General features: G+C 41.6%; 3 protein-coding genes across 4 annotated transcripts in view; 2 read left to right on the forward strand and 1 right to left on the reverse strand.

The window, feature by feature from the left end:
• Nucleotides 1–234: 234 nt before the first annotated feature.
• MOCS3 (molybdenum cofactor synthesis 3) lies at nucleotides 235–2,019 on the reverse strand. Its single transcript, XM_033094712.1, has one exon. It carries the CDS (start codon nucleotides 1,864–1,866, stop codon nucleotides 490–492), a length of 1,377 nt encoding a protein of 458 aa, XP_032950603.1. The 5' UTR covers nucleotides 1,867–2,019; the 3' UTR covers nucleotides 235–489.
• Nucleotides 2,020–2,152: 133 nt separating this feature from the next.
• DPM1 (dolichyl-phosphate mannosyltransferase subunit 1, catalytic) lies at nucleotides 2,153–20,714 on the forward strand. Its single transcript, XM_033094714.1, has 9 exons — nucleotides 2,153–2,350; nucleotides 5,165–5,264; nucleotides 9,629–9,662; nucleotides 11,234–11,310; nucleotides 11,396–11,421; nucleotides 13,456–13,551; nucleotides 16,407–16,475; nucleotides 19,327–19,441; nucleotides 20,365–20,714. The coding sequence occupies exons 1-9, from the start codon at nucleotides 2,190–2,192 to the stop codon at nucleotides 20,467–20,469; spliced, it is 783 nt and encodes a 260-aa protein (XP_032950605.1). The 5' UTR covers nucleotides 2,153–2,189; the 3' UTR covers nucleotides 20,470–20,714.
• Nucleotides 20,715–24,306: 3,592 nt separating this feature from the next.
• Nucleotides 24,307–24,609, forward strand: part of ADNP (activity dependent neuroprotector homeobox) — a 31,594-nt gene continuing 31,291 nt past the window's right edge. The window contains exon 1 of one of the 2 annotated variants that reach the window (XM_033094708.1): nucleotides 24,307–24,468. The gene's annotated coding sequence lies outside the window, so the exon portion shown is untranslated. The remainder of the gene's footprint in view (nucleotides 24,469–24,609) is intronic. The other variant, XM_033094709.1, reaches the window with a different exon arrangement.

The raw sequence follows: 24,609 nt of genomic DNA on the forward strand, positions 1-24,609 counted from the left end.
TCATTCAAAATATTTAACAGAATGGTCACTTCCTAGATAATCAGAACAATTTACATTTTAAACACTTATTTCTGCGGAATATATTCTATCATTTGTAGAAATAAGACCCAAAGAAGGTGTTAGTAAACAAATGATCGTAAGTGTATCTCATCTGTGATCAAGACGGTATAAAGTTTACAACTTAATTCCAGGCCTAAAACGGATAGAGAGCTTTTTGATCGGGGGAGGTGGAAAAAAAAGCAGGGCAGGCAAATGACCTGCAGTTTAAAACACAAAATCCTGTCACATTATATCTCACATGTTCAAGACACCCTCCATCCAATAAATCACCATTAAGAAGCCTCTTATAAAAAGCAGTCCGTGTATTCACAGATGTTACAGAATCCCAGTCTTTTCTGTACATTACTGAAAAAAAATACAAATTAATTATGTTTAAGGAGATACGGCAATCCACATCTTTCCCTGGTTAGACTGTGTGTACCAGCCGTCTCAGTACTGAGGAAAAGTTCCATCGATTTTGGCAGCCCACGCCATGAGGCCCCCCACAACATCCTGAACTGTGAGAGAGTCTAACTCTTGGACCGCTGTCACGGACTGCAGGATCTTCACGGCTTTCTGGGAGTCATTGCCCAGTTTGCAAATCACATAAATGGGGAGAACTACTCCGTCCTGCGTGCTTTGCTTCCCTTTCTGGATTGCTTCTCCTAAGAGTTTCAGGCTACCTGCATCCCTCTGCTCCAAATGTTTCAAAGGGATGTGTAGGGCATGCGGTAAACGACAGATGTCCACTTCCACCTGAGGCCTGACGTCCAGCAACAGGTGGGGTGACCCAGAATCCAGAAGTCGCTTATAGTCCGTGACAGAAATCCGCTCCTCCGGGCTCAGCAACTGCAGGGAGAGGCACTTATCGGTGGCCGAGGAGCCACAGAAGGCTTCATAGTCCTGCAGGTCAGTCACAGTGGGCCGCTCCCCACAAGCTGCACAGTCTGGCCTGCGGCTCCGCAGCTGAATACAGCGGAAGCGTCCTCTGAAGGCATCAAAGAGCAACAAGCTGCCACTGTAAGAGGGGCCCAGACCTGCAGCGATCTTCAACACTTCCAGCGCCTGCAGGCAGCCCACGACCCCAGTTACAACACCAAGCACCCCGCCATCCGCGCAATTGGTCACCGTCTCCGCTGGCGGTGGCTGGGGGAACACGCAGCGATAGCACGGCCCGCCGTCATAGTGGTAGACCGTAATTTGGCCTTCCAGGCGCAGCGCGCTGGCCGACACGAGAGGGCGACCGGCCAGCACACAGGCGTCGTTAACCAGGTAGCGAGTGGGCACGTTGTCAGAGCAATCAGCCACCACGTCGTAGTGGCGTACTAGGTCTAGCGCAGTGGCTGGCGTGAGCGCTTGGGCGTAGGGCACGCACTCCACGGCCGAGTTGAGACGACGCAGCGAGGCGGCAGCCGAATAGACCTTGGCCTGGCCGGCCAGTGCCTCGCCATGCAGCACTTGGCGCGCCAGATTGCTCATTTCTACTACGTCGTAGTCCACAAGACCAAGGCGGCCGACGCCGGCCGCCGCCAGGTACTGCGCCAGTGGGCAGCCGAGCCCACCGCAGCCCACGATTAACACGGACGCGGTCGCCAGGCGCAGCTGTCCGTGCACGCCCAGCTCAGGCAGCACCAGCTGCCGGCTGTAGCGCAGAATCTCATCTCGGGACAGGGACGTCTTCGGCGGCAGGGGCGACAGCGGAACCAGCCGTTCCGGCTCCTGCTCCGCCAAAAGAGCCGCCGCCAGCCGCTGCTTCAGGGCACTCAGCTCCTCCTCACGCTGGGCAACTTCAGCCTGCAAGGCGAGTACCTCCTCCCGGGCAGCCATGGCGGCCTCTTCCGGAAGGTGTCGTTCAAGGCATTTCCGCTTCCGGTTTCCCGTCTCCTAGCGACTGGAATACACTAAAGAACTTTATGGAGCTTTGGAAAAGGGGATAGGTAGATATGTGTTTCCTGAAGTAACCTTAAGATTCAACTTGAAACATGCATAAGGCCTAAATATTTCCAATGGAGCCATGCAAAGGGCCTCAGGAGAACTAGCTCTCAACCACACAGGCCATTCTCCTCTTCCCGAATTTGGTACGGTCCGACCCCTTACTTCGCGCGCCCTGTCGCCGTCATTCCGCTTCCGGCGGCTCGCGCAGTTCCGCCATGGCCTCCAAGGAAGCGAGTCGTACCCCTCCGAGGTCTCGGCGGGAGCCGGGTGGGCGCGCCCCGCGACAGGACAAGTATTCGGTGCTTCTGCCCACCTACAACGAGCGCGAGAACCTACCGCTCATCGTGTGGCTGCTGGTGAAAAGCTTCTCCGAGAGGTACCGTGCCCGGGCGCCCTCCCCGAGGAATGAGATGAGCTGGCTTCCCGGGCCTGGCTGTCGGCAGTTGGCTGCGCGAGGCAGTCCTGCCCGGCCTCTCTTCGTCTGGAGAGGGAAGCCTTGGGGAGGAGGCCGCCCTGCGAGGGAAGCAGAGGCGGATAGTTGTCGGCTTCTCTCCGTGTCTCGGGTTCTCCTTCCTGGCCTTGCTTTTTGTGAGACGCTCCTTTATCTTAATGATACACGACTCGGTCGCCCCCAGCCCCCCGCTTCCCGCCGCCTTTTTCTCACGGGATGGGATGGCCACTCTTACTGGGGGCGAGGCTGGAAGCCTGACCTCACTCCTCCCTCTAGGTGGTCAGGATCTGCGGCGGGGCGTCCAAGCGAGCACGCTCACTGCCGCCCCCGTGCCGAGTGCTTATGTAAGCGTCAGGTTTGGTGTCGGGGTTAGGAAGCTGCTGTGGGGCTGGACAGCCTTTCTAGAGAGAGCAGAAGAGCAACTTCTCTGATCACTGCTGGATGTTTGTTGTGGTCGTTAGTACCTGGGGGCTTAGAGTTTGAATTTGAAAGTGTGGATACAATTTTTTTTTTTAACTTCAGAAAATGCTGGAATCAGTACACAGTAACTTTTTCTATTCTATGGTTACGTTGCTGAGACTGTGTTGTAGAGAAGGTCTTCCTGTATCAGCACATACAAACTTAGCAAATTATTTTGGAAATTATGTACTGTAGCTGTTGTAATTTATCTAACCGGATCATGTCAACGAACACAGATTATTTCCAGAGTTTTTTGTTTTGTTTTTTTGACTTTTGCTTTACAAATGAGAGCGGGGAACTTTGTTCACGCCACATTTTCCAGCTCTTGGAAAAGTATTTGACACATAGTGCTGTTTTATTAGGTCGATGTTGCAACAGTCATACTTTTGCTAGTATGTGGAGGATAAAGTCTTGATGGTGATATTGCTGGATCGTCAGAGATGTGCTTAAAATTGCTAGTTATTTCCAAATTGCTCTCAAAAAAGACGGTACCCGTGTAGGACTCCAGCGTTCTTCAGACACTAGAGTCCCTGTTCTGCTACTGGCCAGTGAACCTGGGGGTTATTAAACTTAACATTGTTGGAAATGCTAATTGGTGAAAAACATTGCTATTTTGATTCTATTCCTTTGACTGAGATAAGTATCTTCTCATACATAGCTCTTCAAAATTTTTTTAGCTCTTTTCCTCGTTTTTAGTTTTAGTTCTTTTTTTGATTTCTACTAGCTCTTCCCCATTTAGAGAAATTGTCACGTAGCTGATCTTGTTCCCATCTGTCTTCTGATTCTACCATACTTTTTGCTCTATTTTAAAATATTTTATGTAGTGCAGTTTATCTTTTAATCGTTTCTGAGTGGATTCCCCCCCCTTCTTCTGCCGCCCCCCCCCCCACTCCAGCTCAAGCCGTTGTTTCTCAGTCTAGTTGTGTAGGACACAGCTTCCTGGCTCCTGCAGGTATGATGAGCCTTGTTCCCCCCGGCTGAGGCAGTCAGTTGCTGGTCATCGGTTGGCCGCGCACGGCAGCTCTTGCCGACTGCCAGCCACTCACACTGGCTGCCAGCCCTGAGTGGATTTTTTTTTAAATCAAAATGAAATTTAATGAAGGAAACAACTTCTTTTTAGATGCAGTCAAATTACCTAATGTCAGCTCAGCTTGATTCCTTTAAGCTACCTCACCTTAGAGCTCTGTGGGTGCTTTGAAATGGAAAAGGGCAGTAATTTTGCATATGAATGACTCCTTTTGCTTATGAAGTTTATCTCTTTCAGCACATCAGCTAGAAACAACATCTTACATGTTTTGGCTTGTAAAGCACGTGCCCAAATTGAAGGCACCGTGGGAAGCTAAAGTGTATCTACTCTAGAGGATAGGTTGAGTCTAGCTTTCTGGCAAGTTTGCTGGGGTTTGCTTTCTTAAGCCTTTAACAGTGGAATGTTTTCTGGTTGATTTCTTTGCATGTTTCTTAAAGTAGGACCAAGAAGAAACAGAATGTTGTGTGGTGAGGGTTTGGCTGGCCTCATTTTCTTTCCCTTAAGTTTCCCAATAAAGTTAACAAAAAGAATGTCTTTTAAGGGGAAGTGGGGGCAGACATGACAGTGATCACATGTATATCCAGCTTTTGCGTTGGCTTATTTCTAGAGTTGAAACCATCACGTGAAGATAATGGAGAGCAGCAGAAAGGTGTTAATTTTGAAATCTTTTGTAATTCTGTGCAGTTTCTTTTTATTTGATAGTGTGGGTACAACTATTTGAAATGGTGTAAAAGATTTATGTCACCATTCTAAAGTGGGTTTTCTTAAGGGTAAAATTAAATCAGATTTATTCCTGATTATGTTCTTTATATCTATTTGGGATTAAATTAAAAAGAAGAATCACTCAGGTAGTCAATTGGTATGAGTTATCTTTTAAATATACTTCTGAAATTATAACTAAGATTTGATATTACGGTTCCACAATTCCATTTCCAAAGTAAATAAAATTTCATATGTCCTATTGTGTGTGCGTGTGTAAAATCACTGATTTTTTTTAAGCTGGAGAGTATGCTTTCTGTGTGAGAATTTTTTTAACATCTCAGGACTCTATAATAGCATTTTCCAGGAACGTGCTGAGTTTGGAGGTGAAGAAGTACTGAATATCTGACATTTAATTTGATAATTGAAGTTTTCTTTAGTGATTACTATGGCAATAAATTTCCACTACTGGTGAAGAATTAGTAATTTAAAAATTATTTTTTAATTCAAGAATACTGTCTCCAAACAATACATATTATTTATTTTTTTTTTAGTGGAATCAACTATGAAATTATCATCATAGATGACGGAAGCCCAGATGGAACAAGGGATGTTGCTGAACAGCTGGAGAAGATCTATGGGTCGGATAAAATTGTAAGTCATGTGAACATTGTTCTGTGTTGCCAGTTGTGTTTTATAGGGGAAAAATGAGAGATGAACAGTGCTTAAATTCAGTCTGTTTGTGAAACTGAAAAGATAAAGGGCAACTTACACACCAGGGATTTAGAGGCATTTTCATCGTGCTTGAGGTTTTACATCTTTTTGATATATTGGATCAGTAGTAATTTTATAGCAAAATAGTAAGTCTGGATGAACACTTTTTATGACTGATTCTACAGATGATAAATTTTCTTGAAGGGCAAAAATTAAAGCATGATATTGAATCGACAAGGAATATTATAGGACTAGGTTGCAATTCGTAATGTGTCCCTTGCTCCCTTTCTCTAGATATTCTCATACTTTCAGTAGAGAACACTGCCTGCAGCTAAAATCTTATAGCTGAGAAAGGTGACTTTTTATGTGAAACATGAGTGTTTTTTTAGAGTACTTGACATTTTTTTTCACCTGTAGAACAGCCTTGTGGGGGTAGATTGACTCTGAGTCTTAAACTTTAGATTTTCCCACTGTACCTTGAAGCCTGTTCATCTGTGGGAGTAACTTAGGCAGATGGAGAGTTCATTTTATAATGGCTTCATAATCTTTATTTTTGGTCACTGACTTGGATTTTAAAATGTTTGAGCATTCTAGTGAGCATTACTTTGGCTAAATGTGCAGATTTAATTAGAAAACACATTCTAGGCATTGGATTTTGTAATACACCAGTTGCTCAGTCTTGGCACTATTGACATTTGGGACCCAGTAATTCTTTGCTGGGGGGACTGTCCTGTATGTTATAGGATGGTTAGCATCATCCCTGGACTGTAGCCACTAGATGCCTGTAGCTACCCTCTTCCCAGTATGGCAACCAAAAATGTCTCTGGATATCCCAAAATTGTCCCCTCCTCCCAATAGAGAACCGTTGGCATGAATATAAAGAAGTCTCTTGGAGAACCTTTATTGGCATTTGCATTTCAAGAAATGGCAGCATCATAAAAATATGTCACTGGGTCCAGATATTCTTGATTAATCTAAATAATGAAATGATTTCTATTTAGTTGGAAGCGATAGCTATTGGTTGGTGAAAAGAGTTTAATTAAGGGAAACGTGTTCTCGTACACGTGGTCAGTCTGTCCTGTGTTAGAGATTCTTTCTGTCTCACAGGTGAGCATCTCACAGGAGTGCTCACACCTCCAAACCGCTCTGCCTGCCTCCTGCTGTGTAGAAGTACAGAAGGAGACACAAAGTGGACAGATTTTCAGCCTTCTCCCATGACTGCCAATGATGCCAGGTTCATATCTTTGGCCAACAGTTCCCCAGTTTCTCTTTTAGAATTTCTGGGTCACGGCCATTGATTCACATATATTGTGTATAGAATTCTCTAGAATTATGTGCTGCCTTTTAATTCGGGAACATCAAGCTAACTTTTTAATACTTTTGTCATAGAAGTTCAGCAGAGGTGTAATTGATTGATTCAGTAGGAATGCCGACTGAATTTACCTTTTCAGATTCTAAAACAACATGCTGTCGTGGGTTCCATTTTTTCCCCGTCAACCCAATAAAATTCAAAATTATAAGAAAAATAGCATTTACTTTCATGATTTCCCTGTAGTACCAGGAAAATTTCCTGTTCGTTCATTATTTTATGACCTTTAAATCATTTAAACTAGAATTTTTTTTTTCAATGTCGGGCCTTGCCAGGGATGGCACTTAACTTGCTTTTAAGTGACATGTATGTCTAGTTGACAGGAAAGACAGAGAAAAATAAGTATTGAAACTCTCTGTAGTTGCGGAAACTGAGACGAGGATTAATTCACCTCCCAAGGTCACACAGCTAACTAATAAATGGCAGAGGTGGGTGCATAGGAAACTTGGAGGCACAGATTCTGAGCTGTTAACAGTGGTTACAGGGCAAGGAGATTAAGATTGTCGAGGGCTTACAGCTTTCTGTGTTGAATGCTTGTATTGTGTTTGGTTTGCGGTTTGTTTTGTCCCCCAATGCTTGGACAGACTGCTTGGACAGACTGGCCCAGCAGATTTGCGCAAATTATTCTTTGCCAGTATAACTCAGGTACTAAGTATTGAAAAGAGACAAAGGGACAAAGAATGCAATAGCGCCAGAGGCCATACCTTCTGGTGGTTGACACTGTCAGTTTCATACTCATTTTGGTTGTCATCCTTGCCGTTATTTACAAAAGTATTTATGGTTTAGGTGGCTTTGGTGTGCTTACTAAAGACTGAGGTGGGTCAAAGGTCACAGCAGGAAAGGACAAAAAGATGGAGATAGTTTTGTTCACATTTACATCTGTATAGTAACATGTTCATTGCTTTTAAATCATCAAATATAAATGTAGGATTAAAATATTCTGTTTATCCCCAAATACCAAAATATCTCTAACAAAAAGATCAACACCATCAGATAATTTGTGAAACAAGAACTACAAGTGGCTAAAAGTGAAAAAATATGAGCCTCACTGATAAAGAATTGCAAAACAAGAGAGTACAATTAGACTTTCTTAGCTGCAGATTTATTCTTCTTTTCAACCCATTGTTTTTGAGAGTATGGGTTCACTCAAATACTGTTGATCCTAGTCCAAATTGATACAGTTTTTCTGCAGTGTTATCAAGGTTATCTGTGATAAAAATTTTTACAAAAGAAGTTTTTTATCAAACAAATTATAGTGTCACACAAAGCAGTTCGTTCATAAGCAGTTGTGTTGTGGTGCGCGCACTTCAGAGCCTGTGCCCAGCAGCCTTGCACTCCCTTCCTGTGAATTCCCTGCTGTTCTCATGGCAGCGCAATGAGTTGAGCTCCGTTGAGTCCCTCACTGCCCAGATCACACAGCAAATTAACAGGGTGGCTTCAGAGTGAGGAGGCCAAACAGGCGGGTGGTGAAATTAGGGGTCTGAAGGTTAAACACACTGAAGGAAACCAGGTGAACTTTTCATTAAGTAAGACCTAAACAAGTACATTCTTGGTGTAAAATGTAAACATTACCAATTAAACTGAAGTTGCTTTAGATGAGCATTTCCTGATCTGCATCCCCGTCTCTTCTGTCTCTTCCGCAGGGTAAGACCCGGTCAGCAGTTTGGTGTGTTACCTCAGACCTTTCTGTGCATATATGTGTATGCGTCTAATCTGTAGAACTAGTTAAATGTGCTGGTGGTGTTTGTTTTTAAACAGAAATGCAACCTTCCTGTACCATTGTTACTTTTCAGTTATATCTTGGAGATCTTTTGTAACCAAAGAACCTCATTCTTTCAACTGCTCCATAAACTTTGGAACATTCTGCAAGTTATAAATAACAGAATTAACTTTTATTTGAAAAAAAGAAAGATTTCAGCTGAACGTTGCAGCTGAAACATAGGGTTATAGAAAATCTAAGAAGAACTTTAAAAGATTGGCTTTTTCAGGGCAGATGTCAGATGGGATCAGTATTTTGTAACTATCACAAAATCAAATAAAACCTGACATCTTGTTTGGTTTTGTTCAGTGAATTTTAATTAGTATAGATGATTAATCGAATGTCTTACTCTCGATCTAAGAGCTCACTGGGCAGGAATGTGTTTTATCTATCTTTGTTCCTCCCCAAGACCTAGATCAGCATGCATATCAAAAAATTATCCTGGGTCACTTGAACTGAATATGCTTTGTTTAGAGATGTGCAGTCTGAGGCAGCCTGCTTATACCCTGGCAAATGCAGAAGGGGACAAGATATCCTTAGTAGTGCATCCACTTGAGCCTTGTTCCTCAGAAACTTAGAACAGAGTCCAAAACTTGGCTTTCTACTTTCTCAGAAGTTTTCAGAAAAAAAGAAAAGCAACTAAGTCAAGGTTTATATATAAAGCAAAAAAAAGTCAACGAAATAATTAAGAAACTGTAAGGAAAGGGAAAGAAGTTAACCACCTTGTCATTGGGCCCGTAGAAAATGAGATGCGGTCATCCAAGCATAAAGTCGAGATAAGTTGATGGAGGAAGAGTGATACCAACATTTAAAATCACAAAGGGAAGTGAGAAAACAAATCTAGCTACCAGATATTCCAAGAAGGTATAGTAGAATAAGTGATATTGTTTACATATTGTTTTCCGCATAGCACCAAAAAAAAAAAGTTTAAAATTTGGCTTTTATTGTGAGGTTGGTGAAAGAATACTGCTTTTTACTTAAAAACTTAAATTATTTGATTTGTTACTAAGCGTTCTTTTTTTACTTTGGCAAAAAATGTTCGGTGTACTCTGCTCTAAGGTCTAAGAAATGCAGTTATTTCTGTTAAAATGAGTAGCACTTACATGAATAAAAATAATTTTTAATAGTCAGATTTTTTACTCTTTGTGTCAAAAGTGTTGTTTCTTACTCTTACAGCTTCTAAGACCACGGGAGAAAAAGTTGGGACTAGGTAAGCAGAAGCTCTTGTCCCTTATACCTGTTCCTGGCCTTGGTAAGACTATCCAGTGTGTATTTTCCTAGTTTGGAACGGGGCCAAAATACAGTAACCTCCTGTGATGGTTTTTAATGATCTTAATGACATTTAAATGACTTGACTTGAGTTGCCTATATCAGTCAAGGCCCACTTGGGAAAACAGAAACCACTGGAAGTCTTTCAATATAGGGAATTTAATACAGAGAATCTGGTTACACAGGTGAAGGAATTGCTGAGGAGCCAAAGGGAACAGTGAGGCCGCTCGGAGATTAGCAGTAGCTAGAGGTTCCTACCACCCCAACAAGGAGCAACAGTGGGAGACGCTGCTTTCGGGGTCCAGGAACTCAGGCTGCCCAGAGGGGGTTAGAATGATGGAGTTGGGGATTACCTGGAGGGAGCTGGAGCCATGGAGGATCTGCAGCCAATGCTGGGAGGCAGAGGAAGAGAGGAGGACACTTAGACTTTCCCCTCCTCTCTCCTCAGACTCTTCCCCCTCGGCCTCCCGAAGCTGTTTGGAAGCCGGAGGACAAGAGAACATGGGGAATAGGTTCCTGCAGTATGGAACGGGGTAGGGATCTGAGGGCAAACGTCTTGGACCAGAACACTACCTTAGCTGGAAACCTTTGAACAAGTTCTTTAAGTTATGTTTTAAAAAGTTACTCTTTATTTTTTAAAAAAGACAAAGCTTTTCCAGCTTTTAAACATAGAGAGTTAATAGAAAATCTCAGATGAACTCAGTTGTTCTGAGGTGAAAATCAGAATGCCTTTATTTCTGTTGTTAGTCGCAGTTGCTTATGTTAAGAATTGGTATAATTTCACTGAAAAATTGGAGGGAGCATAGAGAAAGCACAGTTCTTAAAAGTCACTATTTGCTGTCCTGAAGACCATCAGTTCCCTGGCATCATCAAATGTTCTGCATCTGAATCCAGAACATTCTTTGGGATTGAAATAATCTGGACACTGCCATGAAAGCAACCAAGAATTACTAACTGGTCAGTTGTATATCCAAAAAGCTCTAATAGACACTTCTGAACAAAAGAAGTTAGAAGAGGACAGCCCTGCCAATAAGCTACTGTGGTGGTTTGGGGCTAGAAAATGCAGGAATCCCCAAATCCTGCTCCTGACCAGTCACGTTCCTTACCAGGTCCCTGAGGAACTTTGGGCATGAAAGATGGCTGAGTAATTGCTAACTGGCCCCAAATACCAGAGCAGTGCTCTAGTACCCCGGCTTCCTACAGTGTAAAAGACACTCACAGCAAAACTTTTATGAAAATGGGCCAGGAGTGATGGGAAGAGCAGAAGCAGGAAATCTTGTTAGGGAGGGTTCTAAGTATCAAAAGATGGTGTCTAGGACTAAGGTGAAATTGGAGATGACGAATGGGATTGAGAGATGTTTCTGATTGAGAATAAACAGTATTTCATTATAGTTCAGGATCACCTTTAGAGGACTAGGGTATGCTGAGTGCTTAACAATTTCTTCTCTTCAATTGGATATGTAAGCATTTCTGGTGATTTTCTTTAGTGGCAATAAAAATATTCATTTTTAGGAACTGCATATATTCATGGAATGAAACATGCCTCAGGAAACTACATAGTTATTATGGATGCTGATCTCTCACACCATGTAAGTGGTATATTTCTTTATTAACTGTTTTATAATAGTCTTAGCTTATTTTACTGACTTACTGTTTATTCTTTCTAAATTTCAGCCAAAATTTATTCCTGAATTCATTAGGTAGGTAATTCTAATATTTGAAAAAATGATTCAAATCATTTATTTTATATTAATTTTGAACCTATTTTCATTTTTCATTCTTCATTAATTAAAAATGAACATGCTATTTTGTTTGCTATCAAAAATAAAACCAACGTATAGATTTGAGACTGATGAATATATACATATATAACTAAATGATGTATTTTAGGAGCCCTAAGGAACTGGTCAACAGATAATTCCTTTGTTATCTAGATTCTTCCAGACTACAGAAAAAGATGCCTGCATCATAAGGATAAACCCCATAAACAAATAGGCTTTATTACAGGAATGCCAGAGTGGTTCATCTTCAGGAATCTGTCAACATAATTCATTTATCACATAACAAAGACAGCAGTGTGATTAAGTCTGTAGATGCTAAAAGCTATTTGATAAAATTCACTAGCCATTTCTAATAAAAACTTTAGAAATAGAAGGAAACCACTGAAACATGATAAAGATGGCCCAGTCCTAATACAAACATCTTATTACATGGTGAAGGTGGAATCACTTCCAATAAGTGATAAGATAGGCATATCAGCTACCATGAAACATGGAGATTTTAAGTAACGTTGTAAGACAAGAATTTAATATAAATAGTGGTAAAGGGCACAAAATTATATTTATTTGCAAGTGATGTTATCTTCCTAGAAAACCCAAGAGACCGCAAAACCTCTCAGAATCATAATTTGGGAACTGTTCTAAATATAAACTATATAAAAGCAAAGTCAGATTATGTCACTCCCCTATTTCGATCCTTCAGGGAGTTCCATTAACACTGCTGTCCTTGCCCCCCAGACCCTGCCTCCCTTTCTGAACTTACCTTGTACCTCCCTGCTTTGCACTCTCTGCTGCAGGCATACTCCTTCCATCTGCTCACACAGTGCTATGTTCTCTTTGCCTGCAATGCTCTTTTCCTGCTCCTTAGTGGCCAACTTCTCATCCTTTGATCTCTGCATAAAGTCACCTCAGAGATACTGTCTCCGCTTATGTCTCCAACACACAAAAGCCCCTTTGACCTGATAAGAAAGTAGAACCAGTGGAGTAGAAAATGGGTGAAAGATACAAACAGGCCACATGTAAAAGAAATCCAAATGGCTCTAAACTTAAGATAGTCACCCTGGGGCGTAGTCAAGGAAATGCAAATTAAAATAATTGTGTGTTACTATTTTATTACCCATTAGTTCATCAAAGTTAAAAACTTACAGAGTAATACACCCACTACCAATAAGATGGTAGAAAACAGACACACTTAAATATTGGTAGAGGAAGTGAGTTGCTACAGCTTTTTTTTGGAAAGTAATTTATGGTGAGATCTATTAGAATTAAAAACACTCATAAAGCTGTATTTTAGCAATTCCATTATGTTCTGCTTTGGGTAGTCTCCACACCGTTTATAAGAATGTTGCAGCTGTTCACTGTGGTGTGTTGTTGAGTGGGTCCCACTATGGAAACCAGCGTAGGAGTATATGGGTTCAGTATTCTATGGAGTATTTTTGCAGCTATTAAAAAGAATGGGAACATTCTCTGTTGACTTGTAGGGATGTTGATGATTCCATTATGTGTACTGTTAACTGACATCAAGTTGCAAAATGAACTACTTTGGATTCCAATTATGTAAAGCAACCCAAAACCCTAGTGGGGGTGTGTATCTTTATCTTTCTGTAAAGAAAGAGGAAGGTCTGGAGAGTTAGCAGGCTGTTTTAGCATTGTTTGCTTAAGGGAGCTGAGAACAGAATGGCGGGGTGTTGGGGAAATTTATAATTTTATTACTACATTTTAGGATGGTTTCACATGTACTGTTTTGTAGTTTTAAATATTAATAAAGGAAAAAAAGAATCAGGTTTGCAAACCTTACTTTGCAAGCTCCCTCAGTAGTATAGTTAATCTATTTTCTTGGCATTGTTTTTTCTATGCAAGTCTTAAAAGTTCTGTTTGTATATGAGTAGCTCATGAAAATAACTATTGAATGCTCAATAATAGCTTTTTCTAATTGACAGCTAATTTATTCTACAGGAAGCAAAAGGAGGGTAATTTTGACATTGTCTCTGGAACTCGCTACAAAGGAAATGGAGGTGTATATGGCTGGGATTTGAAAAGAAAATTAATCAGGTACATATGTGCCATTTCTCTATTTTTTAGTGTAACTACTAGAAATATGTTTATAAGAGGTATGTTTGGGTTAAATTACCATGCTACCTTGGGATTTGTGGGTCAGAGTGTAATTTCAAATAAATATTTCCAGATAGCTTCTACCCACAATGTTTCCTGTGATTAATTTTATTTTAGCTATTTTCACTAAGGAAAAATCAGCATATACCTTGAACCTTTGTTAGAAATGGTGTAATTCAGGACAAGTTTATTCTACTAGAGGCTCTCAGCTTTGATTTTAAGTGAACTATTCATCTATATTTTTGAACTACATAGGTAGTTTGTTCCCATATATGTGTGTGTGTGTGTGTGTGTGTATATATATAATTTTCTATCATTTTCAGTAAATAAGACATTTCATGATTTCAACTTGCACTAAGCAGCATAAAGTGGTGAGGCTTTGGAGTCAGAACTGGGGTAAAATCTTGGTTGTGTCATTTAATTACCTGTATCACCTTGCATGTTTCACCTTTTTTAAGCTTTACATTCGTCATCGTAAAATGGAAACAAAACCTGTTTCAGTTTCCTATTTCTGTGTAACAACCCTCCCAAAACTGAGGAACTTAAAACAATGATTTATTATTTCTCACAACTTTGTGGATTAGCTGGTGTTTCTGCCAACTGCACCTGGGCCCATTCGGAAGCTGTACCCTCCAGCTTCCTTTAGCTGGAGGGTCAACTGTGCTAGAAGGTCCAGTGGGGCCTCCTCATTCATTCGTCCAGCAGTTGGTATTGGTTGTTGGCTGGGACATCTCAGTTCTGCATGTGGCCTCTCACCTTCTGGAAAGCTAGACCAGCTTTACGTGTGTCCCAAGGGCAGCGTCCAAGAGTACCAAGGCTGTAGCAGCAAGACCTCTTGAGTCCTAAGCTCTGGGGCTAACACAGCGTTAATTCTTGGTCAAAGCAAGCCCTAACGAAAGGGGTGGGGAAATAGAGTCCACCTCTTGATGCAAAGACCCGCAAAGAATTTTTCACCATTAGTATTTTTCTCATTGTGTTTCTTTTGAAGATTTTGTTAAGTTAATCTCAGTTTTACCTCTTTAACTGTGAACCTTGGGCAAATCATTTAAAACATGTTAAGAGTCTCAGTCTTCAGAGAAATGAAGGGGTTGAATAAAACTGGTTTTCAATCCTGCTGAACTTTGGAATCATGTAGGGAGAAAATTATACACAACTGCTCCCTATTCATCGTCCCTTTCTTGCGCAACACACAGTGCAGACCATTTGATCCCAGAGGTGGGACAAGAAGCATGAGTATTTTTCACAGGCTTCCCAGCTGATTCTGTACTGCAGTCAAGGTTGAGACCAACAGTGATCTCTGAGGCCTCTCAATTTGGTCACGACAGCTATTATTTAAAATGAGGGAGCCCCAGTCAGAGACAATTTACAACTTTCAGTTGGCTCATCAGTTGTGTCTGTCATTAGCTATTAATGTCTGTACTGACTTAGAGTATAAACTCCTGAGAAAGATTGTTACCACTTGCTCAAGGTCTTATTTATGTGGTCCAGAACCACATATTTGAACCTAAGTCTGACTCTCGCTGCATGTTTAAAGACCCCACTTTAAAAATACCTTAACTAGATGTACAAATACATACCAAAACACTCACATTCCTTTCATTAAATGCATTTGGAGGGGTAAACTATGTCCTAGGATTTTTTGTAGCTATTAAGCAAATTGAGGGGAGAAATGTTTTTGTTAGCCATTATCCATTTTTGATAGCCATTACCCTGAAAGTGTTGGTGTTTGGAGGCGGGGCCTTTGGGAGGTAATGATGTTTAGATGAGGTCCTGAATGTGGGGTCCTCATGGTGGGATTAGTACTCTTTGTAGAAGACCAGAGAGCTGGGCTTCCTGCCTCCCCCCGCCCGCTATGTGAACACACAGCAAGAAGGCATCTACCTGTAAGCCAGGAAGAGAGCTAGCACCAGGAACCAAGTCAGCAACACCTTGATCTTGGACTTCCCAGTCTCCAGAACTGTGAGAAATCAATATCTGTTGTTTCAGCCAGCTCACCTGGTATTTCGTTATATAGTGTAGCCCAAGCTGACTACCGTGTTCCCCCGAAAATAAGAGCTAGCCGGACAATCAGCTCTAATGCGTCTTTTGGAGCAAACATTAATATAAAACCCAGTCTTATATAATATAGTATAGTATAATATATAATATAATTAATATAATACTGGGTATAATACAACATACCCAGTATGTAACATAAGATCCAGTCATATATTAATTTTTGCTCCAAAAGGAGCATTAGAGCTGATTGTCCAGCTAGGTCTTATTTTCGGGGAAACAGGGTAAGTCTCGGAATGAATATTTGGTCAATTTCCAGAGATTGCCAAAAACCAAAAACCCTCTCCCACTTGCACACCTTCTTTAAGAAATAAAAGGTGCCATTTTTATGTGGACTGACCTATTACCTAGTTGAAACTCCTATCCCGTTGTGCTTATTAGAATCTGAAAAGGAAACTCCAAATCTCTGATCTCTTTTGCTGGCTGACTGATGTTCTGAATTCCAAAACGATGGCTATTGGCAAATACACCAGTAAAAAAATCTGTTATCATTCATAGCTAAAGTTTGACAGAATGTCATATTCAATGAATAAAACTCCCTATTTTCTGAAAAATCAGAAATGTCAGATCTCCTTTCACTGACTAAAAATTTCCTTGTTCTACAGAATGAACATTTTTGTGAAATAGTGTTGCATTTATTTATGAAATTAGTGTAGCATTTTTAGTACTCTGCTCTTGGATGTGTTTCTCTTGTTTAGAAATGGTATTTATAAAGAAAATCTGATTGTTGTATTTGACAGCCGTGGGGCCAATTTTGTAACTCAGATTTTGCTGAGACCGGGAGCATCTGATTTAACAGGAAGCTTCAGGTACAGTGAAAACGTGTAATTTTATATTTTCTACTATTTATAACTTCTTGCCTAAATTTCTTGGCTTTACAATGGCTTATTTTAAAGAAATGCTTTTCATTTCTACCCCATTTTTTGTTCTGGAACAAAAAAAGAGGCAGACTGAAGTTCTTTAGAAGCTGCTGAGGAAGCCGTAAGCATCATCTTAAGCAAAATAATTGTGCTTTTTACAGAGCACCGTGGAGGGCAGGGCTTAGGTTAACGTCTAATGATCAGCCCCTGGGGATGGAGGCCCCTGGCCCACGGTGCCCAGTCCCTGCTCATCCTGCAGGAGGCTTCACTGGTCACGTGCTCCAAAGAACAGCACTGCTTCCAGGAATTCTCTGCACTTTCTATGAATATTTATAGCATTGTCTCTACAGAAAAGTTGAAAATCTTTAATATTTACGTAGAATTTTTTTCGGTTACCTTGGTCTCTATATGTTTTTTATGTTAAAAAAAACAAAATTCTTGTTTAATTGGCACAAAGCCTCCTGCTAGGTTTCTGAGGTTTCTTAATTTTTGTTATTCTTGTTTAATGTGAGACTTGCTATAGTACATGAACTGTTTTACATGACCATGCCAAATGACTAAAGACTGCCAAATTCTTTTTATCTCTGAAACTATGTTCGTTCATCTATTTTTAAGGCCCAAACCCTATGCATTAATAATTTATATTAGTTGATATTTGCTTTTTCCACTAATGTTGATTCTTCAGTCCTTCGTTAGAATTGACACACACCAATTAGGAGCTGGCTGTTGAAGGTAACTACCGTGTTTCCCCGAAAATAAGACCTAGCCGGACAATCAGCTCTAATGCGTCTTTTGGAGCAAAAATTAATATAAGATCCGGTCTTATTTTACTATAAGACTGGGTATGATATGATATGATATAACATAAGACCGGGTCTTATACTAATTTTTGCTCCAAAAGACGCATTAGAGCTGATTGTCCGGCTAGGTCTTATTTTCGGGGAAACACGGTAGTATTTGTAGTACAGCTGCAAGTCTGTTAAATATCAGTTCAGAGATGGCAAGACAGAGGTGAAGAGAGAATATTTTTTTTTTAATGTCCTTACTTAGTAAAATGAAAGTACTTATGAGCCAAGAACAACAAAAAATGAAAGAGAGGAACCATCACAAATTAGAGGTCAAATAATGAAAATGAAGCCTCTCTAGAATTAAAATGTAAACTTATTAGAAAGCAGAATTTGGTGTATAAAAGACAGATTGGGGCCCATAAACACATCCCTTTAGTTCCGCAGTTCAAAGCAAAGGAATAAAATGTTATCTGATAAGATCACTGATTGCCATGTAGCAACAATGCAGAGAATCCTAACACAACGTGTCTACAGAGGGAATGGCCAGTATGGGCTTCGCAGCCACAGGTCTGATGAGTGAATGAAAACACAGGGTGGCTTCATGGATTGGGGAGCTGGGGGCCTTGCTTTTAGGCCTGGGTCACCTAGTTACTTCATCAAAGGGCCCTTTCACCTATTGGAAGCTCTGCAGATGCTTTCAGAAAAGCTAAAGGGTGATTCGTTTTAAATCCAACAAATACTTACTGAGTGCCAAGCATTGAACAATAAAGTCCCTGTCCTCATGGAGTTTACACATTCTAATGACAAGAGACTTACGACTACATAAAATACATGCAGCATCATGTGGGGATTGTGCTGTGGAGAAAACACAGCGCGGAGAGGAATGGCCAGGGTGCCTCACAGCCGCCATCAGACTCCTGTCACTTCAGATATATTCTAAACTGGTTCTTCTGAATTCTTAAAGAACTTGTGTGGGCAAAAGAATGCACACACTAGTCCTTCTCAGGTTCTCTAAGGAATGTGCTTTCTGTTGTCTTATATTCACTTAAAAGCTTGAAAAGCCAAAAGGCAAGGTGGCCTTAGAGGAAGCCGGCGGGGGGGGCAAAGGGGGGGGAGGAAATGTGGGTTCCAGGTAAAATCCTCGGGCATTGTAGATCCAGGTGAACTTAACTCCAGAGAGAACAGTTAACCCAAAATGCCTCTCCTAACTTGCTCTAAAAGGGAGGCGGGAGGAGACTGCTGCCTTCTTACTGACTGAGACTGATTTTGGGGGGGCTTTTTGTTGTCGCTGTTGTATTTGTGTTTCGTTTCACTTCAGTGACTGAAAATGGGCTCTGTGTTTGGCCTGCAGTCTGTCTAAAGTTAGGCTGCACATTTGTCCATTATAAGTATCTAACTGGGACCTCAATGGCTGATATCTGTGTCCTACCATGATGGCCTCAATCTCGTGGTGCCAGTTTCCTGTCTTAACCTAGCTTAACCAGGCTCATCATGGGGAGACTTCGTTTATCCCAGGAATTTATTTAGTAGACCTTAGGAAATAGAAACTCACCGTAAATATTTAGGAGGAAACACTTGTTGATTACTAGATTCTTGTCATCTAGTTTATATTGTTGCTCTTCACCTATCACCTCTATTATTCCAATATTTGAAACAGTTTCTCTTCTTTCAACTTTAAAAGTAAATTTTAAGAAAATTTAAAAACTCAATGAGTGGTTCTGCTTCAAATGATTCAGTTTTCCATATTTTTATTTCTGATAGTATGGTAGGAAAATAATTCTCTAAAAGATGCTAAACACATTTTCAAAATTATTCTAAATTATTTACAAAATAGTTCATGACCTTTCTGGTTCAGGACAAATGTATCATATCTACTATGAGAACTTTTCTATATCCAAATGGCTACTGAAAATTTTAGGTTTTAGAAATATCAGTGAACTTTTTGAAAGGTCAGGATACATGTAGGCAGGTGTATTGACGCAGGTGTTCATATATATTTTGATTTTGTACAGGTTATACCGAAAAGAAGTTCTACAGAAATTAATAGAAAAATGTGTTTCTAAAGGCTACGTCTTCCAGATGGAGATGATTGTTCGGGCAAGACAGTTGAATTATTCTATTGGGGAGGTATGCAATTGATGGTAATTAGTGTGTTGTATTCCTCATAAAGAAATAATGAGGTTTAGTCTTTGTATGATAAAATGTTTAACTTTCAGAACTACTAAATAAATTTGGAGGGCTTCCAGTTGTTTAGAATTTGTCCATACACTAAAGAGTGAACAATCACATCCCTTTCAAATTAATACATTTGACCTACAAGATTTAAAACAGTAATGGAAGGCAGCATTCCCTTTTAAAAATTTAAAAGTTACTGGTACCTTCTCCATCCTTGCCCTTTTTTCACTTAGCATTCTGGGATGAGTTGATTTGTTGCTTTTCCTCTTGCCATAGACAACAGCCACCCTACTTTAAAATGGATGATGACACCCATTGCCCATTTCCTATGAGTAAATGAAAAAGACAGGCATTGCGGGGGCAGGGTCTGTAATATTTACAGCTAGCTAGTGAACTTCGGGCAGATTCTCCTCGTTTAACACTAATACTCTTATGCAGAGCAAGAAATAGCTGACTAGAATGCCACTTCTCTTGTGGAAATTATAAGATTTTTAACTTAATACTAAAACAGTGACAGCTTAATTTGATGGACTAATGAAAAAAATTAAGTGAAAGGACATTTTACTTTTGGAGTATAATTTTTCCTTGAAATGCAGTCTGAAACTTGGGTAAACTAACTTAATCTGCAGGATCAATACTCCTCAAACAGTTGTCGACTTGGTTCATATGGTCTAGTTTTAGGTAATAAAATGCATGTTTGAAGACTTGGAGGTGCACACAGTTGCTATAAGAGTCCCCTAATTCTGAACTTAATTGAAGGACTTGCTACTGTAGGACTAATCTTATTTCTGCTGTATTAGTAATTTTTGCATGCCTGCTATGCTTTCTTTCTAATATTTTTGAAGACTGACTTAATGTATTATTTTTTTAACTAGGTTCCAATATCATTTGTGGATCGTGTTTATGGTGAATCCAAGTTGGGAGGAAATGAAATAGTCTCTTTCCTGAAAGGATTATTGACTCTCTTTGCTACTACATAAAAGAAAGTTATGCATTTATATTATGTTCATTTCAATTTAAACATAAAGGAAGCCTGCCTGGTTGCTGAGTTTTATAATATGTACTCTTAGAGCAAAATCATAAGGTAAGGTAAATTTCACGCAAATCTTTTTTCTAAAGAAACTCCATTTTATATGTCAAATTAGAAAAATGAGCAGTGTTCTCAATTTTCATTTACATTTTGCTGTATTAAGACCTATAAATAAATGTATATGGGGTTTTTGCATAAAACATTGCTTTCGTAGAGTATGTGAATGCAGAATTTATTACGGGAGGAAGATTTTGAAATATTCTTTATAAAAACTGGATTCATAGCTCTTTGTACCTTAGCAGATGTCAGAATAGGAATGCTAATTATATTCATGAAATATTATATGACTTTCTGTATGAACTGAAAAAGAAATACACATCTCTGCCCTTTCTTTAAAAATGAACCTCAAATTTCTTAAACAGATAAAACAGTACATTTAGAGCATAATTTTACAATTTGGTTCTTTGTAGCTGTTGAATTGCCGAAGCTATTCATCTGTCAAAGCAAGTCTTTAAAATACATATTGTGAATTAGAAATAACTTGACAGCAGTTGATAGCACAGCTGCTTTTTTTTCTTCTGAGCAATAACTTCTATCAGTAAGGGAAAATATTGATGGTATTAAAGCATAAACTTTAGTGGCTCGAGTAATTTTAAAACATCTTACAAACTATGCAAAGATTTTGTTCTCAAAATATTTCTTTTCATATTATTTCAGGACCCTCAACATCTTTACTAATAAGACAAAAATTCTCTATAGTTCCTCTCTGTTCAGAAGTGTTCTGACAGTTAAAATGCAGGTTAAGTTGTTCAATAAAGCCAGCGCAAATATTCTGTTTGCCTTGTCTCAAGTAGGTATTTCAAAAAAGATCTGTTTCTAACTAGCATAGTTTTTGCATCATGCAGTATCTTTTAAATTTTTGGGTAATACATACTGTGAGCAAATAAGCCTAAGATCAAGTTGACTTTCCTTTGCAAGTAAAAGGAAGAAGCATCTCTTAAGTTATTTAATAAGCATATTTAATGGACAGTATTCCTAATTACTACACTTTTCTGGCTTAATTTGGCTGCTAAAGTCAAGAAATTTAAAGTCTGATTTTTCCATTTGCATTTCTAACAGATCCTACCAGAAATGAATACCAGAGTATAAAACCTTTGGTGTCATTTTGAACATTACATGTTCCATTGTTGAATCCACAGGACACATTCCAATAAAAGCCTCTACTATTATTTATTTCCCGTTTACACTGAGCTGGGTGGCAGCCCACCAGGTACTCACCTTCTTTGGGGAAGCGACTTCTCTCATTATTGACTAGAAAATTCATCACTGTTCAATGTAAAATTAGTTTTAAGTGAACATAATAGTAATATAATCTTTTTTCTCTTTTTTTTAAGTGTTTAGAATCTCTTCTTTTTCATGTAAACCCGAAGTTCAGTTTTTACTGTCAAGTAGGTGTAGCAGAGATGAAGTAACTATTAAATACCTCAGAGAACCCACTGGGCCTATTGCTTTCTCAGACCTCACTCGAGTAGATACCTTTTGCCTTTTTAATCTTTTTGGTTCTTATTCTTACAAAACAACGCTATCACTATTGGAATTTACAGTAAAGAAAGTATTTGAGCATTGAAGACTTTCACCATTTGGAAGTTATTTAGAAAAGAATATTGAACTATTTAGATTCATTTTTGTAGTAAATGTGGTGACTTAAACACTGTAAAATCATTTACATGTGAATCCAGCATCCCTTTTTAGTTTGTAAATGAGGCCAAGGATGAAATCCAGATGTTCTCTCTTTGTATTTGTATTATCACTGTATGAAATCTAAGATAAAATTATTTTGCTTATTTCACATTAGCTTTTGCCTGTCTTCTGCAACATGGAATTTAGAGTCTTCATCTTTGTCCCTAAATCAGATGCTTTGCCCCTCCCCCCCTTTTCTTTTACAGTTTTTTTCAGCTTTTGTTTTCCTTTGGAATACTGATTTGGCTTTTAAGGATATTATTTTATCACAGTTTCAAAAATTAATGGAATATTGTGTTTGTTGGATGAAACAGCTTGTTAAACCTGCCAACTGAAGGCGTAGGCATTGAGATACATGTAACCATAATTTGTACTATTTTTCAATTAAGATTCTTTAGGGGTGTTAAGTATAGTTTGAAACTATGTTAACTTGAAATTTAGAGAAACAGCAAAGATAAGTGTATTTACAGAGCACATCTTAAGGAAACAGGCTTGGTTAATCCTTCACACTTGGCATTTACTTTCAGTATGTTTAGTCAATGATACACTCTTAGATGCATTCTGCTCTTAAAGGTGGGTTTGTTACCGCAACGTGTTGGTTGGGGTTGGCCTACATTTACAAAGGCAAACTGCCTAGATGCTGTCTTACGCTGTCAGATTGTGGGAGCACTAAAAGTGTCCCTAGGACTGTAGTCAAAGTGTGTTTTTTAAGGATTGTGGGGTAGGTCCATTGGAAACATCATTTCTCATCCTTAGGCTTCACCAGCCCAGTGGCCTCAAGGCGTTAGGGATCCCATTTGTTTTCTTCAGGCCAAAGAGAAGAGCCCATCACGGCCTTGGAAGAACGTCAAGTCTCAGGGCAGCAGCCTGCCTTCTGTAAAACACAGACCCTGCCCACTGAACAGCCCACCCTACCAGGAATGGGTCAGGCATCCCTGGGGTAGTGGCTCATCTCAAGTCGGTGTGTGAAGCATGAGGCCCTCACACCTCATTTAAGGCTGGAGGCGTCGGCACAACCTGCCAGGTATCCCTGCCGGCCGCTGCTGCCCAGCCCGTGAGAGCCCGCGCCGTGCAGCACGTGGAGCCGCAGGGCTGCCCGCACGCCCCCTCCCGCCAGATGTAGTCCAGGCCCAGCTGGGCCCGCGCAGGGATCCCCAGCACGGCCACCTGACTGAGTGCAGGGCGTGCTGCGGCCCTCTGCTTGTGCCTCCGCCGCCGGCGCTGCGGGCAGAGGAAGGCACCCACCGTGCACACGGGCCCTGGAAGCGCACTGCGGCCATTATCCGCGGCGCCTCCTAGTGGGTCAATGGCAAATTGTCCTGGTTCTCGCGAGAGTTCCCCCTCACTGGGGATTATATAATTTCCCTTAGGCAGGGGTAGGGGTGCCGGTGCCACCCTCCCTCAGGAAAAGTTAGGTGCAAGCACAGGAGAGCGAGAGAGTTGTGCCTGGGGGACATGTGGGGAAAGGGTACTGTCCCTCACTGCCCCCCCACTTCGCTGGACAATGAGTCCTCTTATGCTAATGAGGTACTTACGTCACTTCCGCTCTTTCTCGGCCGCCATTTTGGCTAGGGCAGGTTCGGGGACTCGCTCCGAGGCGCTTGTATTGTCTGCTGAGGGGAGACGCGGGATCAGCCCCCTCCCCCGCCCGTTGCCGCCGCCGCCTCCGCCGGCCCGGTCTCCCCTCCGCCGCCCGCCGGGATCCATGAGCTGAACTCCCGCCCCTCGGCCGCCGCCATCTTGTGCCCCCTCCCCCTCCCGCGGGCAGCGCTAAGGGGGATTTTGGCGTCTCCTCAGACACAGCTCCCTCTCTCGGTCCCCGCAACTGAGGAGCGAGAGGAGCGCGGCCACCGCCGCCCGCCTGCCCGCGCCGGTGAAGCGGCCTCTCCCACACCCTCCATCTCGTCCCTCCGCCCCTCCTTTGTCTGCACCGCTCGACGACGCTGCTGCCGCCGCCGCCGCCCGCGCGGGGACTGGAGGGAGCCGCTCGCGCCGCCGCCGCCGCCCGCCGCTCTGCTGCGCCCGCCGCGCCCCCCGGCAGCAGCCGCGGCCGCGGCGCGAGCCGGAGCCCGACGAGGCCACCGAGCCAGAGCGCGACGAGGCCCCGGGCGCGCCCTCGCCGCCGTGCCGCCGCCATCCGCCCGCCGCCGCCGCCGCCGCCCGGCCCCCGAGCACGCCGGCCCCGTGCGCGCCTCGAGGCCGAGTCAAGGTAAGCCGCGCGCGGCCCCGCGATCCGGCCCTGCTCCCGACCCTCGGTCCGCGCGGCTCCCGCCGAGCCGGCCCCGGGGGCGCATTGTTGTTTAGCTTGCCAGCCCTCCAACCACACACGCTCCTTTGCACACTCCGGGGC

Source organism: Rhinolophus ferrumequinum, chromosome 23, assembly GCF_004115265.2.
Source record: "Rhinolophus ferrumequinum isolate MPI-CBG mRhiFer1 chromosome 23, mRhiFer1_v1.p, whole genome shotgun sequence".
Classification (NCBI taxonomy): Eukaryota; Metazoa; Chordata; class Mammalia; order Chiroptera; family Rhinolophidae; genus Rhinolophus; species Rhinolophus ferrumequinum.

Coding starts and splice junctions, on each gene's coding strand:
- MOCS3 (XM_033094712.1), bottom strand. CDS start 1,866: ATGGCTGCCCGGGAGGAGGTACTCGCCTTGCAGGCTGAAGTTGCCCAG.
- DPM1 (XM_033094714.1), top strand. CDS start 2,190: ATGGCCTCCAAGGAAGCGAGTCGTACCCCTCCGAGGTCTCGGCGGGAG. Junction 2,351..5,164: donor GTGAAAAGCTTCTCCGAGAG/GTACCGTGCCCG, acceptor TTTTTTTTTTAG/TGGAATCAACTATGAAATTA. Junction 9,663..11,233: donor GGAGAAAAAGTTGGGACTAG/GTAAGCAGAAGC, acceptor ATTCATTTTTAG/GAACTGCATATATTCATGGA.